Source organism: Dromiciops gliroides, chromosome 2 (assembly GCF_019393635.1).
Source record: "Dromiciops gliroides isolate mDroGli1 chromosome 2, mDroGli1.pri, whole genome shotgun sequence".
Taxonomy (NCBI): domain Eukaryota; kingdom Metazoa; phylum Chordata; class Mammalia; order Microbiotheria; family Microbiotheriidae; genus Dromiciops; species Dromiciops gliroides.
The window spans coordinates 146669075-146686774 of record NC_057862.1 but is presented as its reverse complement, the minus strand read 5'-3'; the positions used below and the strand labels follow the sequence as shown (position 1 = coordinate 146686774).

Here is a 17700-nt window from a genome sequence, read left to right as displayed (position 1 = left end):
ATGCCAGTCTTCAGAATTAAGAATAGAGTGAGAGGAAAGGAAGCCAAGGCCCTGATTATTGACAGCTTTCTTGAGGAAATTAGCCCTGAAAGTTTGGTTTGGGAGTTACAAAATGATCCATCAGAAAACCATCTTGCAAGAAGAGAAGTTGCTCATGATTAATAGGAAAATATGCTTTACATGCCTTCCTATGCATAATCAATATCATATTGCTTGCCTTCTCAAGGTTGGGGGGGAGAGAGGAAGGAAGGAGGGAAATAATATGGAACTCAAAATGTAAAAAAATGAATGCTGGGGGCAGCTAGGTGGCACAGTAAATAGAGTACCAGCCCTGGAGTCAGGAGGACCTTAGTTCAAATCCAGCCTCAGATGCTTGACACTTACTAGCTGTGTGACCCTGGGCAAGTCACTTAACCCCAATTGCCTCACCAAAAAAAATGAATGCTGAATTTTTTAATATGTAAATGGGAAGTATTTAACAAAATAAATTAAAATATAGTTAAAAACTAAAGAAAAAGAAAAGAAGTTGCTGCTGGAATTAAAGGCCTCCTGAAATGCCCTGACTCCTCCCTCCCATCTATCTGAGCTTCAGAAAATCTAGACCACAATGCACCCAAGGAAGAAGAAGATGAGAGATAATAGGATCAACTTACCATCATCAGGGTAGAGCACTTCCCCTAAGGTAGAACAGTGTCTCATGCACTGCATTTCCGTTAGAAAGCGGTTCTCGTTCCCCCCGGCACCCTTGTACACAAATGGATGACATCGGTCCGTTGTTTGATTGTAGTAGAGTCGATACCCCAGCATAACTCCCATTTCTCCTTCATCCTTTGGTAGATCACACTCTGTGAGGGACACACAGAAGGCATGATTTAAAGCTGATCAATTTCATAAAATTACAGGATTTTTAATAGTGAAAAGGACCTTAGCATTCATCTGAGAGGCAGAATGACATAACTGATAGGATGCTGTACTTGGAGTCAGGAGTTAGGTTTGAATCCTGCCTCAGACACTTACTAGAAGCTACATGAGAATGTAAAAATCTCTTAACCCTTTAGAGCCTCAGATCCCTTATTTTAAAAATTAATATAATGCTTCCACTTCTTATCTTATAGGGTTATAAAAAACATTTTTTGCAGATCTTAAAGTACTATTCAAATGTGAGTCATTATTATCTCATCCAACCACTCATTTGGCAGATGACGAAACAGGAGGAGAAAGCTAAAAGCTGAGGTTGCACAGCTTTCCCTGGGATGGGATGGGATAGGACATTGAAAGCAGGCTGAAGATTGCTACATCTCTCAGTGCTCCTATATTTGGCCACCAATAAAGCTGCTCAATAATTTATTTCAGAGTCATACAATCACTCAAACATGGTATCACCCTTTTCAAAGAATGGATATGTTTCTGTGGTGGGAAAAAAACTGGTGACTAAGGGAGATGCTATAATGAAAATGATGATAGCAATATTTTGCATTCATCTGCAATAATATAGGATAATAACAATAGTTTGCATTCATATGATACTTTAAAGCATATTATCTCGTTTGATTCAGGCAAACACCTAGTGAGGTAGGTAAGGAAAGCATCATCATGCTTAAAAAACTGAGATTTAAAGAGATGAAACTCCTGAACAAGGTAGCATAGCTAATAAGTATAAAAGATCATCTGAATTCAACAAAGCCAAAGGCCACCTCCATTGAAAAATGCCAAGTCATCTCCAAACACTTGCTTTTCCTTCCCATTCATTAAAAGGCTATTTTGCTCACCACAGTTCATTAATAGTATAATTTACCATATTGTCATATGAGACTCAATTCTTGTCTTTGAGGAGTTTACATTCTATACTACAAAATCATTTTTTGCCAATTGCTCATAGAATTGGAGAAATCTCAGAGTTGGAAAGGAGTAGATATACAGAAGGAAAACAGATGGGATCTAATAGCAGAGAGTGCTTAGAGTTGCAGGAAAGACAGGAGAGAAGCAGCCAGTATGGCCATGGCTGACTCCAGAGCCACAGTGAGAGTCTTTAACAATCATCAGCCTTGGGGCAGCTAGGTGGCACAGTGGATAGAGCACCGGCCCTGGAGTCAGGAGTACCTGAGTTCAAATCTGGCCTCAGACACTTAACACTTATTAGCTGTGTGACCCTAGGCAAATCACTTAACCCTAATTGCCTCACTAATTAATTAATTGATTAATTAATTGATTAATTAATTAATTAATTAAAGCAAACAAACAATCATCAGCCTGCCATGAGGTATCAGTGTTCTGTACCCTGCTCCACTGGGACTGAGACAAAAGGAAATCCAGAAGCAAGTCCTATGCTTCCCTACTGGTGCTATGAGTTTGAACTATGACTTTCTTCTACTCTGTTGCAGCAACAGAATGCTTATTACCTATTTAAATTCCTTGTCATTTATTTGTTTTGATTAAATTATTATGAGTTGGTGGGGCAGCTAGGTGGCATAGTGGATAAAGCACCAGTCCTGGATTCAGGAGGAACTGAGTTCAAAATCTGGCCTCAGACACTTGACATTTACTAGCTGTGTGACCCTGGGCAAGTCATTTAACCCCTATTGCCTCCCCCCCATGAAACAAATGTTTTTAAAAACTTAAAAAATATATATTATGAGTTGGAACCTTACTCATTCCTTATTTAGTGCCCTCACTATGGTGCTCTCTCTTGTCCATCTGACTTTGGGGAAACTCCATGTTATAGCATATGATTCCTACCTAGAAAAAAAGTTACAGAATAAAAAACCCCCAAAGCAAACAACTGCTTTGGCTCATTAGACTAGCAGTAACTCTAAGCCTCCCCCCCACCCCCACCATGGAACTGGATTCAGATCAGTCTATTGGTTTATTCAAAAGGGAGTGTTTAGGCAACTTTACCACACTGACACCTTTCATGTCCTAGGTCCTTGGTGAGCAGTAGATCAAGGCCAGAACCGAGGGGTCAGAAACAAACTCCTTGTCTTCCCACTCCAAAGCTAACAGAGGGGGTTTCTCAATCTTAGCATTTCTATAACCACTGCTAGCTTTAGGAGTCCTGGTCTCAGGCTCTGGCAACCTTTGCATGTCAGGTGCTTGGTGGTAGAGGTGGGGGCAGGAGTGGTGGTGGAAGAAGCTATTTTTGTTATGGCACTGTGGCTTTAAACACCAGTTACTTTTGTGTCATATTTAGATGAACTTAAAACAGTCAGAACTGTGACTCATTTGAAATCCTGAATTGCTCTAAATGCTCTGGGCCCCTGTCTGGGGTTATTTTGAATAGCAACTACATTCTATATTACATGATGTGAGGTAAAGACCATGTTGGAGTGATCCACTCCAAACAAGCATTTTGGGAATCACCTCTCTTTTCGTGACTAGCGTGCAAAACTGCAGTTTTTAAATGGTAGGGCTCTTTTCTCTTTTAAATTTCAAACAGGGTTGGGGAGAGCAATGGAAGCTACCCAGAAGATTTTGTCTCTAGTCTTTTTCATTCACTGATATTCAGTGATGAAATGGGAAGAAAAAGGGAAGGGAAAGTTGTGTCAGCAAAGATTTTTTGTAGGAGACAAGCCAAAGTGAAGCCAGAACCTCATATGCCACATGCATCAAGGAGATAAGACTTTACTGGAAGACATACTCAGTTGCAAAATACCTCCTTCTCAAGTTCCCTAGGCAGGACTGGGAAGTTAAAGTTTGACACTTTAGCACCTCTACTTTCTCCATCCCTCTGCTGCTTCCCAGTGCTTTCTTCTCCCTACCCAGCAGCTATTATTTCCATCATATTGCCTAATGTCCCTCATTGAAGTATCATTATGTTTTCTTTTTTTAATAGCATTATCATATTCTTCTTTATATGGTCATGTATGGTCTCCTATTCACGCATTCTGGCCTGTTCCCTTCCTGCAGTATCCTACATTCCCCTTCTCCTCTCTCCCCATAAGAACCTCCATTCTTTGCTGTCTACTATTTTTAGCTAGGTGTTAAGAAGAAAGGATGTCTAAGTTCTCCTTTGACTTTATTTTTCTTTTTTTCTTCTTTTTTTTTTTGGTGAGGCAATTGGGGTTAAGTGACTTGCCCGAGGTCACACAGCTAGTAAGTATCTGAGGCCAGATTTGAACTCAGGTACTCCTGAATCCAGGGCCAGTGCTCTATCCACTGCGCCATCTAGCTGCCCCTTCTCCTTTGACTTTAAATCCTACAATTTAATGGAAAATCCTGTGAGCTAAATAAACGAATGCATAGAGATGTGTGAATGACGACTAAACAATTGTATGTGGGTGATAGGAATAGAGGAGGGATCTATAATTTTAATGATATAAAGAGCTCCCAGGTAAGGGAATTCCTTTCAAGGAGGGTCAGTACCTTTTCTGCAACTTATAGTCTTCAAGAGTTATCAAATAATATTCAGCAACCCAACTGAATGTTACTTGCTAAAAAGCATACTTGGTAACCCCAAGGAATGAAACTCCAATGATGGAATTTCAGAAAGTATGACAAAATAGTGGGGAGAGATATTTTGGGAAAGATGGTTTTCTGCCACTCCTTAATTGCTCCTAGTTGGCCTATACATAAGGCCAGATCTGATCACAACTTGAAAGTAGTATTCACCTTAACTCAAGTCATTTCAACAAGCATTTATTAAGTGACTCCTATATACAAAGCACTATGATGATCAACTATGATAGACTTGGCTCTTCTCAGCAATTCAATGATCCAAGACCACACCCAGAAAAAAGAACTGTGGGATCTGAATGCAGATTAAACCATGCTATTTCTATATTTTTGTTGATTTTTTTTCTTTTCTGAGGTTTTCCCCTTTTCTTCTGTTTCTTCTTTCACAACATGACTGATGCAAAAATATGTTTAATGTGATTGTACATATATAACCTCTATCAGATTGCTTTTTGTCTTGGGGGAGAGGGAAGGAAGGGAGGAAGAAAAATTTGGAACTAAAAATCTTATGAAAACAAATGTTGAAAACTATCTTTACATGTAACTGGAAAAAATAAAATATTATTAAGATTGGAAAAAATAAATACAAGGTACTATGCTAGGTGCTAGCAGTATAAAAAGAAAAAGGGAACCAGTCCTTGTCCTCAGTGTGCTTTTATTCTGCTGGTAAATCAGGAGAATGCTCCAGATACAATTCACTTAGATTTTATCAAAACACTTGATAAAGTCTCTCAAATTATTCCTCTATAAAAGACACAAAGATGTGGGCTCTATGATAGTATAGTTAATTGTGCTTGGAAGTAGTTGAATGGATGGATACAAAGAATACTCATTAAAGATTTGATTTCAACTATGAAGGAGGTCTCTACTGCAGTACCCTAGGGATTTGTGCTTGTGACTGAATTGTTTCCTTTCTTTTTTCTTTAATCATAAAAATATTTTATTATTTCCATTTACACGTAAAATAGTTTTCAACATTTGTTTTTACAAGATTTTTACTTCCAAATTTTTTATCTTCCCCTCACTTCCCCCCCTTCCCTAAGACATAAAGCAGGCTGACAAAGGCTACATATGTACAATCACATTAAATGCATTTCTGCATTAGTCATGTTGTGAAAGAAAAGGGAAAACCCTTGAAAAAGAGAAAAAAACAACAAAAAAGTAGAAACAGTATGGTTCAATCTGCATTCAGAATCTACAGTTCTTTTTTTCTGGCTGGATATGGAGAACATTTGCCATCATAAGTTATTTGGAACTGTCTTGGGTCATTGCACTGTTTCGAAGAGCCCAATCTATCACCACTGATTATCACACAATGTTGCTGTTACTGTGTACAATGTTCTCCTGGTTCTGCTCACTTCACTCAGCATCATGAGTGTATTGTTTCACATTTCTATTAGTGATTTTGATAACAGAATAGAGAGCATGCTTATCAACTTAGGAGATGACATAAAACTTAGAGAACTAACACACTGGATCACAGAGTGGGTTCCAAAAAGAATCTGGGGGCAGCTAGGTGGCACAGTGGATAAAGCACCGGCCCTGGATTCAGGAGTACCTGAGTTCAAATCCGGCCTCAGACACTTGACATTTACTAGCTGTGTGACCATGGGCAAGTCACTTAACCCCAATTGCCCAGCAAAAAAACCAAACAAAACCAAAAAAACAAAAAGAATCTGACATCAAAGAATGTGGAGTCAAATCTAATCAGATAATATTTAAAAGAGATAAGTGTAATCTTATACTTGTGTTTTTAAAAAATCTGCTTGGGGGAGACCCCTAAACAGAAGAGCATTTGCAAAAGAACTAAAGGTTTTAGTGGGCTAAAAGCTCATTGAATTGATAAGATATAGCATCCCCTCCTCCCAAAATAATGCCATTTTAGGTTAAGCTTTGTTTCCTGGTATAAGGGAGGTGATAACTGTACTGCATTTTGCCCTATTTGGACCTCATCCATAGCACTGTATTCACTGAGTGCCACATTTCAGGAATGACGTTGATAAGCTGCAGAGAATCCAAGAAAGGCAACCAAGATGGTGAAGGGTCCATATGAGGATTGGTTGAAGGAGCTGCGGATGATTTATGTGGAGAAGAAGAAACTAAACTAGGATATGAGAACTGTGGTCAAATATTTGAAGGATTTTCATGTGGAAAAAAAGAATTAGACTTATTAAGATTGACCCTTAGAGTCCAGAATTAGGAATCCTGTGTGAAAATTTCAAAGAGGTAAGTTTAGGTTTGTTAGAAGGAAAAGCTTCCTAGAAATGAGAGTACCTGGGTAGTGAGTTCTCTCTTATTAGAAGTCTTTAAGCAAAAGCTAGATGACTGCATATTGAGTCTGTTATCAAAGAGGTTTGTATTCAGGTGCAGGGGACTGTGGGCCTCTGAGATCTCTTCTAACTCAGATCCTGTAAATCTGTAACTATCAATAAGAGCTCTCAGTTTAGTGAAAAGGGGAGGGAAACTTTTTTCTCCTATCATTGGTCATTGACTCTTGAGGAAAAAAAAAATCCAATCATGTGCTATGCATAAAAAAAAAAAAGCAACAATCAAGGATTGTGGGCAAGGTTTGGAAATTTGTTTCCAATCACTGCCAAAGTAAATGTTGGTCTGCTCCCTACTTCCTCCACTATCGATACTCTCCCAATAAGTAACAATAATGATACACTGCCTGTTCTGAAAGCATTATTAAAACAATTAAATCTGTTATTATCAGAGATCTTTTCCTGAATAGCTGCCAAAGATTGAATACAGTTAAACAATGATCTACACAAAGTTCTTGGGGCCTGTGTTCCCTGTCTTGGTTTGAATAGCTACAAGACCTACAATAAACAGGTGGTGGCTGGCAAAAGAGAAGCCTTTTTCCAAAGCTACAGAATAGCCTGCCTCTTTTAAGGAACAGTTAATACTTTTGGGAAGGAAGAGAAGCAATATTTAGGTTAGCCTGTTTTAAACGAGTCACTTTGTGTTTAGTCCAGAGAGTTAGGGCAGTGTAGGGGAAAGGGCCCTTGTTCTAGCATCAGAGGGACTGGGTTCAATCCCTCCTGTGTTGTTTTCTACTTATGTGCTTTTAGGCAAGTCAATTAATTTCTCTGGACCTCAGTTTCCTTATCTGTAAAATAAGGGGGGCGGCTCTTCATTTGAACCTGGCTTCTCTTAGTAAATGCCCATTTGGAAAAAAAATCCTCAGTTTTGGATAAAGATAGACTTCCATATTCAGTTGTCTAAAATATACTCAGAAAATTCATAGGTACAAATACAATAACCAGAATGTTCTGTCCGAAAAGGGGGAAGGAATGGAAACACTGATGGGAAAGCAAAGGGTAGCATTCCCCTTAAGGACATGAGAGCTATTTGTGGGGACATCAAACATTCAGCATTAGGGACATCTGGGGAGAGTGGCTGCTAGCTCCTATCCTCAGGCTATAAACAGTCGCACTGGCTTTTTGGTTTGCTCCCTCTGTCCCTTTATAACCATGCCAAAGTACTCAGACGTGGCAAGTATAGTGATTTTCTGATGCATGACTATTATTTTGTTTCCATATACAGACCACCTGAATTCCTTGCATTTAATTGACAGGCACCACTGGATGTTCTTCATTGTCGCTCAGAAATTGTATAGTCCCAGGGTTACCTCTTGGAGCCTCTCTCTACCGCATGCTTCTGGAACACCCACTTTTCTCTGTATAAACCAAACTCTATGACTCATTCCCAATGACTCTTCTCTTTGACATACTATCATTTTTCAGCATGCCAACATTGGTTGCCTGTGACAAAAAAGCCGTTAGGTAGCTGGAATGCTGGTCCCCTGAATCTTCTGACAACACGGGCCCCATGGTATTGAGAAGGAAGATTAGAGAATGGGTCTGGACACTTGAGTTCTGATCCCTGGTCTCTGAAAAGTGATCTTTGAAAAACTGGTTTGTGTTTTTGTGTTTACTTTGTTCATCTGTAAAATGGTGTTTTGAGGATCAAGTGAGCTAGTCAATCCTCAGATAGCAGGAACTCAAGGCACTTCGCTATCCTGTTTGCCCTCTTCTGGATATTCTACAGTTTATGGGGCGGCTAGGTGGCAGAGTGGACAAAGTGCTGGATTTGGAACCAGAGAGTTTTAATCCTGCCTCAAACACTTATTAGCTGCATGAAGTCATATGACCTCTTTCAACTTTAGAGTTTCCTGATCTATCTCATGGGTCCCAGTGGGGATCAAATGACATAAACTGTAGAACACTTTGCAAACCTTAAAGCTGTAGCCACTAATGCTCTTTCTGAATTATGGCAGCCAGAACTGATTACAATATTGTAGGTGTAGTCTGACTGGAGAATAATATAGCAAGATTCTCATCTCCCTAGACCTATTTGAGTTTGGGGTTTTATTTTATTTTATTTTTTCTTTTTTTTGCGGGGCAATGAGGGTAAAGTGGTTTGCTCAGGATCACACAGCTAGTAAGTGTCAAGTATCTGATGTTGGATTTGAACTCAGGTCCTCCTGAATCCAGAGCCAGTGCTTTGTCCACTGTGCCACCTAGCTGCCCCCTCTATTGGGGTTTTAATAGCTATGTACAATGCAGGTACCCTCTGGCCTACCTTTCTATCTCCCTTTTATGTGTTATCATCCTCATTCATTAGAATGTAAGCTCCTGATTTAAAGGAAAGCTTCTCTTAGGAGGTGAGATATCAAGATCCGGCAAAGGGAACTTCAAAGTATCAGTTAGGCAATCAGGAGGAAAACCAGGAAAGAACTGCTTTAATGAAAGACAAAGGAGGAGAGAATAGCTAGGAGGAGGAGATGGATTAATAGCATCAATAGCCACAGAGAGGTTAATTAAGATGTGAACTGAGAAAAAGCCACTGAATTTGGCAGTTCAGAGATCATTGGTAACCTTGGAGAAAGCAATTTTGGTAGAATGAAAACCAAGAGGCTAGATGAAAACAAAATGGTAACATTGAGTTATAAAAAAGGTAAAAGAGATACAAGACAATAAGTAGCTTTAGGGTCAAGAGAAATTTTTTTTTTTCAAGGATGAGTAGAAGTTGAGCATATTTGTAAACAGCAAGGTAGTAGCCAGTGACAGTGGATGATAGGATAAAAGATGAGAGAGATAGAGAGACAGACAGACTGATAGAGACAAAGACAGAGACAGAGACTGTGAAAGTGACAGAGCTGCGGAGAATCAGAGAGCCATTGTAGAAGGGATTCCTGTTAAGAGTCAGTGTGGAGAAGATGGTCTTTGTGGTTGCTTCCAAATTAGAGATTCTGTGATTCTAACCGAACTTTCACAGAGTGCCTTGTATTAATTATAATTACTATCATATATATATATATATATATATATATATATATATATATATATATATATAAAATCTCCCCTGATAAGCTCCTTAAGGGCAAGGACTATGTCTTTTTTGTATCACCCATAACATGGTCAACTACAAAGAGCTTTGGCTTGGGACTCAAAGGAACTGGGTTCAAATCCTGTCTTTGCCATTTACTACCTGTGTCATCTTAAGCAAGTGACAACTTCTCTGGGCTTCAGTTTGCTCATATGTTAAACGAGGCAGTTGGACTATCTTCCAGTTTTAAGTATATTAAGGTCCCTTCCAATTTTAAATGTATTATGCTATCTTAATATGTCTTGTATAGTAGGTATTCAACACATATTTGGTATATGAATGAATTTGATAGATTGATATGCTGTCTATTATTTTTGGTTTCCACAGTTTGGGGATAGTGCTGCCTAGAAAAAAAATATTGATTCTCAATATTACTTGGGGTGGAGGTGGGGTTCACTTTATATAGAATTCTCTTAGTCAGTTTTGTACTTATTAATTTAACATAAAATGACCATTGCAGCTCACCACATGTTTCAAGCACAGAGTACATTTGTAAGGTGGTAATTTAACTGAAAAGCCAGAGACATTCTCACAAACACTCAAACTCATGCTAAACCTCAAATATTGTTTGCTGAAAACATGTGAGTAGTCAGCAATTTCATTTCAGACCAGAGTAATGATGACTAATGTGAGTAGGCCTCAGTCTCTTCATCTTGAAAATGAGGGGTTTGTATTAAATGAATCACTAAGAACCGTTTTAACTTAAAATTCTATATTCTATCTTATCCCAACCTAACCTAGCCTAGCCCAACCTGTTCTATTGTCTTCCCTCATGTTATTGGGAACTCCTTAGAATCATTTTCCTGGGCCAGGATACCTGGGAGCCTGATATGGATCCATTACCATGTGAACAAATACTAAACAAATGCTAAAAAAAAATCTTTCCATCCTTCTGGGTCTCAGCACCATGATGATTAACAAGGAAGGACATTTCATAGGGATTAAGTGGACCAGCTTAATGGTTTTAATACAATATTAAAAGCTCTGTATTCTTGCCCAAATTGGTGTTGATGCAGCTGAATGAACAGGTAAGTGTGGTAGAGATTTTGTATGAGAACAAACTGCTATTTTCTTCTGTAGTGTTCCCCAACCTATTGTACATCTGCCTTTTCCTTCTTTCAGCCTGCTGTGTCTGCCTCTATTTCATGAATCCCTTTTGGTCATCTGGCTTTATTTGTCCTATAAGCTTTTTGGCTTGACCCCAGCACTGCATTCTGGTTATTCTATCATATCATCACATCCTTTTACCTCTAAGCAAGCCCTGCCCCTCTAGGTCTGTTGATTTCTACTAATCATTGGTATGTGCCAGCCTTATCGCTTCATCTGAATACTGAGTGCTTTTATCTCTGTGACCTTGGCAAATCATTTCCTTCTACTATTTGACTTTGGGCAAATTGCTGATTCTGCTACTATCTGAACTTGAGCAAACCCACCTTTCTGGGTCTAAGTTTTTGCATCTGTAAAACAAGGGGGTTGCTCTGAATTATGATTAATATTCATTCTAATATTAAATCCTCTATGACCATGAGCCTGTAGCTGTTGGAGATTCTGTAATCTTATCACATTCAAACAAACAAAAACAAAGCCCTGTCCCTGGTTCAGAGAGCATAGCTGACCATCACCCTGTGGACCCTTCAGCTGGGTATTCTAGAATTATGGGCTATGTTTCATCAAAGAATGGCCTGCACTTTAGGGAACTTGCAGGGACTTATGGGAGGCAAATCCATCATGAAGTTAAGATAGAGATATGATCTACAATCTCTGCCACATGAGCATTACAGAGATCCAATAAAACTAGGCCCTACAGTACAGTTCTAGTGGGCTAGATCTACTCATTGAGGAGGACTGGGTGAGTCCTGAAGTGGTTTCTGAAAAGGAACTATCTATAATGGTTCATCTGGTCCTCTGCCTCTCATCTTAGAGCCTTGGTACTATTTAACAGGAAGGGTGAGAGGTGGTGGCCCTGCCATCCCTGCAGAAGCCTGAAGGCTATTAACATCTGTGACTTGTATCCCCCACCTTTCATATTCACCTCACTGAACCAGCTAGGAAGGGGGAAGGGAGTGAAACTCACCAAACTAGAGATTTAAGGCACATACAATCTGATCTAGACACAGGAAGGTGACAAAGGGAAAACAGCCTTCTCTATGCAGTGCAGCTTGTAGGAATGTCAGGTTAGGCCATTTGGTTTGTGTGAGGCCTTTCCTCCTCTAAGGTTTTCAGGAGTTCATGAAATTCCATATTTTAAGAGTTTCTACACAAGGGAGTGGTGGTCTATTTTGATAATAGTCTCATCTATTCCCTGTACTTTGTCTGACACTTGAAATTGGTCTAGCCTTATCTTCTAGGACCTATACGATCACTGGATATCTGGAAAGTCATAAAAGTGTCAACTTGAGAAGGAAGAAATAGAATTTCTGGAGGACTGAAAAGGAAAATTAGGAATATACACAAATCCCTATAAGGCAGACACTATCATAATGTCTTCTCAAAACATACTTTTGCATGAAACATGTTTCCACCCCCTGGATCCTCCCTGAAATTAGCTCCTATACCACAGTTCCTGTTGTCAGTTACTACCTGGGACTGACTTGCAACATGCCATGGTAGTCCAAGTGGCTTAGAAACATAAAGGCACCCATTATCATCTGGGGGAGCTGTTAGGTTTATGGATTCAAGTCTGGTTGTCCTCCTCAATTCCATACATTTATTGCCTTGCCCATTAGATTGTGAACTTCTTAAGATCAGGGAATGCATTGCTTTTCTTTTCTTTTCTTTTTTTTTTGTGGGGCAATGAGGGTTAAGTGACTTGCCCAAGGTCACACAGCTAATGTCAAGTGTCTGAGGCCATATTTGAACTCAGGTCCTCCTGAATTCAGGGCCAGTGCTTTATCCACTGCACCACCTAGCTGCCCCTGCATTGCTTTTCTATTTGTATCTCTAGCTCTTAGAACAGTGCTTTGGATATAGTAAGTGCTTTTCTGTCCATTTATTCACTCACTTTGGGGGACCATTGCATCAATGAAATATCTGCAAGTGGTGTCTTGGCTTTGTAGTACACTACTACTACTCCACCTTAGATTTTCTGCTCTGACAATGCTTCTCATCAACCTACTGCAACACCCCAAGATATTTCCATTGGTCAATGAAAGAAGAAAGTACTGTTCAGTTCATCTAATGTTCTATCCACTGGTTGTTATTTTTTAGTTGCTTTTATCATTTTCTAGGTTCTTGGACATCACAATCAGTGTGACAGAGAGCCTGTCATGAATATTGGGATTTGAAAGTTCAGTGGACCAGCTGATCTGAAAGGCCTTCCTACAGATCATACGTTTTGCCGCCCCTCAAACTCATTTGAACCCACTTGGATTGGATCTGCTTGGAGCCTATACTAAGGCTATGTTTTCTGTAATCCAAGTTGACATGACTCCCTCATGAGAAAGGTCAGTTTCCAATGGGTTCTAATACCATTCCCATCTTTGCCCTCCCCCCCACCATCTCAAATTTCTTCCCATCAAGATGATCAGGTCATTCTATAGCCCACTAGGTAATCCTCTTATAACACCATAATTCACTGTCTACCCCAAACATGAACTTTTGCATGAACCATGGTTTTCACTACCCGATTCTTCCTTGAAGTCATCCTATGTGTGATAAGACCAATATTTACCAGGGTTCCCTTCTCCTCTTTCTCCCCAATATGTGTTAAGCTAGATTTTCTCTAAAAGTCTACAAAGCCAAAACTTGATTGGCCTGGAATGGGGCAAGGTTCAAGCAGTACCTCCTTCAACATAGCTGCCTGGTAGGCTTTAGCTGTATGACATGGCATCTTGGTTACTTAAAGGTTTAAAAGGCCCACCCACATGGAATTGGGGCCTTTAGACTTGGTAGATGTCCCAAGACCACATGAGTCACCACACCCTGCCCTGCTGGCCAGATGTGTTTCCCTATGTAAATGAGAGGTGATTCATCTATCTGAGCTAAATGTTATTGTGTCTTGGTTGAATATCCTTTCTAACTTGGGGCTAAGTAAACTACGGGTGCCTCATCTTATCCAAACATTGAACCTGAACCTGAGCCTGTACTATACTGTCAGGGAGAGTTACATTTCCCAAGCTGATTTGTAACACAATCCTTGGGGAGCCAAAGTGGCACAGAAACATGAAACCAATCTTTATCACACTTCTAGGGATCCTTGAGATTTGGAGGATTTGGGTCTGGCTGTCTTCCCCACACTTATGTGCCAAAAGACCTTAGAAATTTGTGAAGCTGTCAGTTGGCACCTCATCCATCTGATGGTGAGCTCCATGGCTTACTAGCTAGACCACCCCTTAACTATCTATCTATTTAGTGCTTCATAGCTCCTAATCACAGGATAATGATTTAGAATTGACCTTAGTCATCACTGAGTCAAGCCTAGATGAAGAAACAGACCTAGAGAGGTGAATCGATGTGCCCAAGGTCATATATGTATCAACCATTGATAGATAATGAGGGGTAGAACAGGGATTCAAATGCGGCTTCTTTGACTGCAAAGTCAATACTTTTCTCTCTACTATGCCCCTTAAATTTAACATGCATCCAAAAGATCCTTCCCACACCTAATAAACTGTAGCTTGATAAGCAAAATATCAGCCCAGGAAATTCTAGACTTGAAAAGGCAATTGGAACCCCTTTAGTACCTAGTAGAGTAGCAGAGCCATGGGCTTGAGTAAAGAACTTGGGAATCACCATGTTTCAGAACTGGTATCAATATTTCACTGAACTATGGCTCCAAATTCTATGGATACAGTTTAAGGCAGGGGTTTTTACCCTTTTTTGTGTTATATGCCCCTTTGGCAGTCTGGTGAAACTTATGAACTTCTCAATATGATGTTTTTCAATGTGTAAAATACATAAAATTACAAAGGACCCAATTATATTGAAATACAGTTATCAAAAAAAAAAAGAAATACAGTTATCAAAATATGTATAAAAACCCCATGGACCCCTGGTCTTGTTAGAGAGTGGGTGTTTAGGGCTACAGCTAACATTGCCGAGTGAGGGGGCTATTGTATTCCCCCCATGAAAGGATGCTGTCTCGGTTAATGACTCTGCTGGAGAAAAATTGTCATTTCCCAATGCCGGGTGCTTTGCCCTCTGTGGTGTTCCCTAGCCATGCTGACTCCTTTGCACCTTCTTTGGTTTCTAGATTTGTTTATACCAGGATATCTCTTGAGTTGAAGTCAACAGGGCACCTCTTTTGGAGATGTTAATGATCTTAATCACTATTATATTAATTAATTAATTAATTAATCAATCACTATTATATTAATCATAGTGATACAGTCAGCAACATGTCTTTGGTAGGTTGGGACCCTACACATTCAGCAGACTACTTCTTTATCATCATGAAAAAGAAGGCATCAAATTGTTATTTGTATGTCACCATGCCATGTATTGTACAATTTAGTTGATACAATCTTTGGCCTCCTGAGGATTTGCAATCTAAACCAAACAACATAATGTGATTGACATTGCTTCCTTCTTGCTGTTTCTTTCTCATCAACTTTTTTTGTTTGTTTGTTTCTGTTTTTGGAAACCAGGCTCTCTGTCTGCTGGAAGTTCAGCTGCCACTCATGAGCCTGGCCCAACCACTCATTGACAAGGAAGCTTTGACCAGCTCCAAGATTCAGCCTGGGCTGTTTTGTCCACCTTGGGTCACTTAGAAGACCACACCCACTCCTATCCTAGAGGTTTGCTATATTTGTGCCAGACTTAGTATAGAAACCTGATTAGCTTTTAGCTTCACTTCTGCTCAAAACTCCTGAACTCAAGCGATCCAACTTCACTCTCTCCAGAAGCAGGGATTACAGGCCCATAATACTATGACTGGCCTTATTAACTCCTAATATTTAATTTTATGTCATTTTAATTCCACTAAGGTCTCTTTATATCTATTTCATCTTAAAGATAGTACAAAAAATTCACGTTTGGGTGTTTTCATTGCAAGCACTAAGTTATTTAGTCATTTTCCTTGTAGCATATCAGAGCCTTGACATCACCTTCAACACACTGAAGTGACCTGCTTTTTTTTTAAAGAATACAGAGGGGGCAGATAGGTGGCGCAGTGGATAGAGCACTGGCCCTGGAGTCAGGAGGACCTGAGTTCAAATGCGACCTCAGATACCTAACACTTACTAGCTGTGTGATCCTGGGCAAGTCACTTAACCCCAATTGCCTCACTAAAAAAAAGAATACAGAGAATGTAGAGTAGGTCATGGTTAAAATAATGAGCCATTAAAATAATAGTCCATTAGATTTCAATACCCAGTAATCAAATTTTTTCAGGCCAATAAGATCTTTTAAAAACATTTAAGAGGGGCAACTAGGTGGCACAGTGGATAAAGCACCAACCCTGTATTCAGGAGGACCTGAGTTCAAATCCAGCCTCAGACACTTGACACTTATTAGCTGTGTGACCCTGGGCAAGTCATTTAACCCTCATTGCCCCACAAAAAAAAAAAGCATAAAAAAAACCATTTAAGAGCTAAAAGTTCAGAAAGAATCCATGTACCTCTATGACACTATAAACTACTATTAGAGAATGTCTTGAGCCCTCAGGAGAATTTGGCTTCCTTAGGTTTTACTTAAATAATTGCAGAACCTTGTCATTTGTATATTCAGGGCTCTCACATTTGTCCCCTTCTCACACGGCCACTGCCCTGGCTCAGGCTTTTATCGTCTCTCACCTAGACTATTGCAATAGCCTTCTAACCGGTCTCTTTGCCTCAAGTCTTTACACACTCCAATTGATCTTCCAATCAATAGACAAGGTGATTTTTCTAAAACAGTCCGATCATGTCACTCCTCTGCTCAATGGGCTCCACAGGCTATTTAATAGTTTCAGGATCAAGTATAAAGTTCTCTGTCACCTAAAGATCTTCACAATCTGGTCCTGTCCTACATTTCCAGTTTTATTATAGTTTATCTCCCATTTACAGATTCTACAATTCAGCAGCACTGACACATTTGTTACCCCTCACACATAAACCTCTATCTCCCTTTGCATTGCCTTTTGCACCAGCTGTCACCCATGTCTGAACTCCACCTTTTGGCCTTCTTGACTTGCTTCTAGACTTAGCTCAAATAACACCTCCTGAGGGAGTCCTTTCCTGGTCTTCCTTAGCTGCTAGTGCCTTTCTCTCTCAGATGAGAGAGAATTCTGACTATATCTGGTATATAGCTAGTTATAGTGTATGTTTGTGTATATATACACACATATAGGTGTATATACACACACATATGCATATATATACACATACATACACACATATATTTGTATATATGTGTGTATGTATATTGTGTGTATACTGATGTAGAGTGAAATAATCCTAGCCCAAAAAGAGTATCCACAGAAACTGTTGCAATGTAAATGGAAAGAACACTTACATACCAAAGAATCAAAAGTACATGTAACAAAATTATAAATATTCAGCAGGATTCAAGTGAAGAGATATGAGGGGATACCCCCAACCCACCTCTTCGTGGAGATGGGCAGTCCACAGGTGTTACACATTGTTCAAGTTTTTCAGACTTTTTCAATGTATTAATCAATTGTGCAGATTTTTCCTCTCTAAAAAATACTCTGTTATATGGGAGGGCTCTCTGGGATAACTGATGGAAAAAATAGAAGATAGCAATAAAAACTCATTTTAAAAAGCATATAATCTGTCCTCTAGATGTAATTGATTCAGAGGACTAATGACTTTAGCCATTGATCAGCTTCCTGGTCTCCCAAGTAGAAAAGCTAGGGCATGAGTAACTATCTCATTACTTCCTCAGCATTCTGACCACACAGATCAATGGCATGACTAT

At 39.5% G+C, this 17700-nt stretch overlaps 1 protein-coding gene across 1 annotated transcript in view; it reads right to left on the bottom strand.

The window, feature by feature from the left end:
- LOC122740304 (carboxypeptidase inhibitor SmCI-like) overlaps positions 1-17700 on the bottom strand; it is a 79716-nt gene that overhangs the window by 56351 nt on the left and 5665 nt on the right. The window contains exon 2 of the mRNA XM_043982335.1: positions 654-845. Coding sequence (XP_043838270.1) covers positions 654-845 — 192 coding nt within the window. The remainder of the gene's footprint in view (positions 1-653; positions 846-17700) is intronic.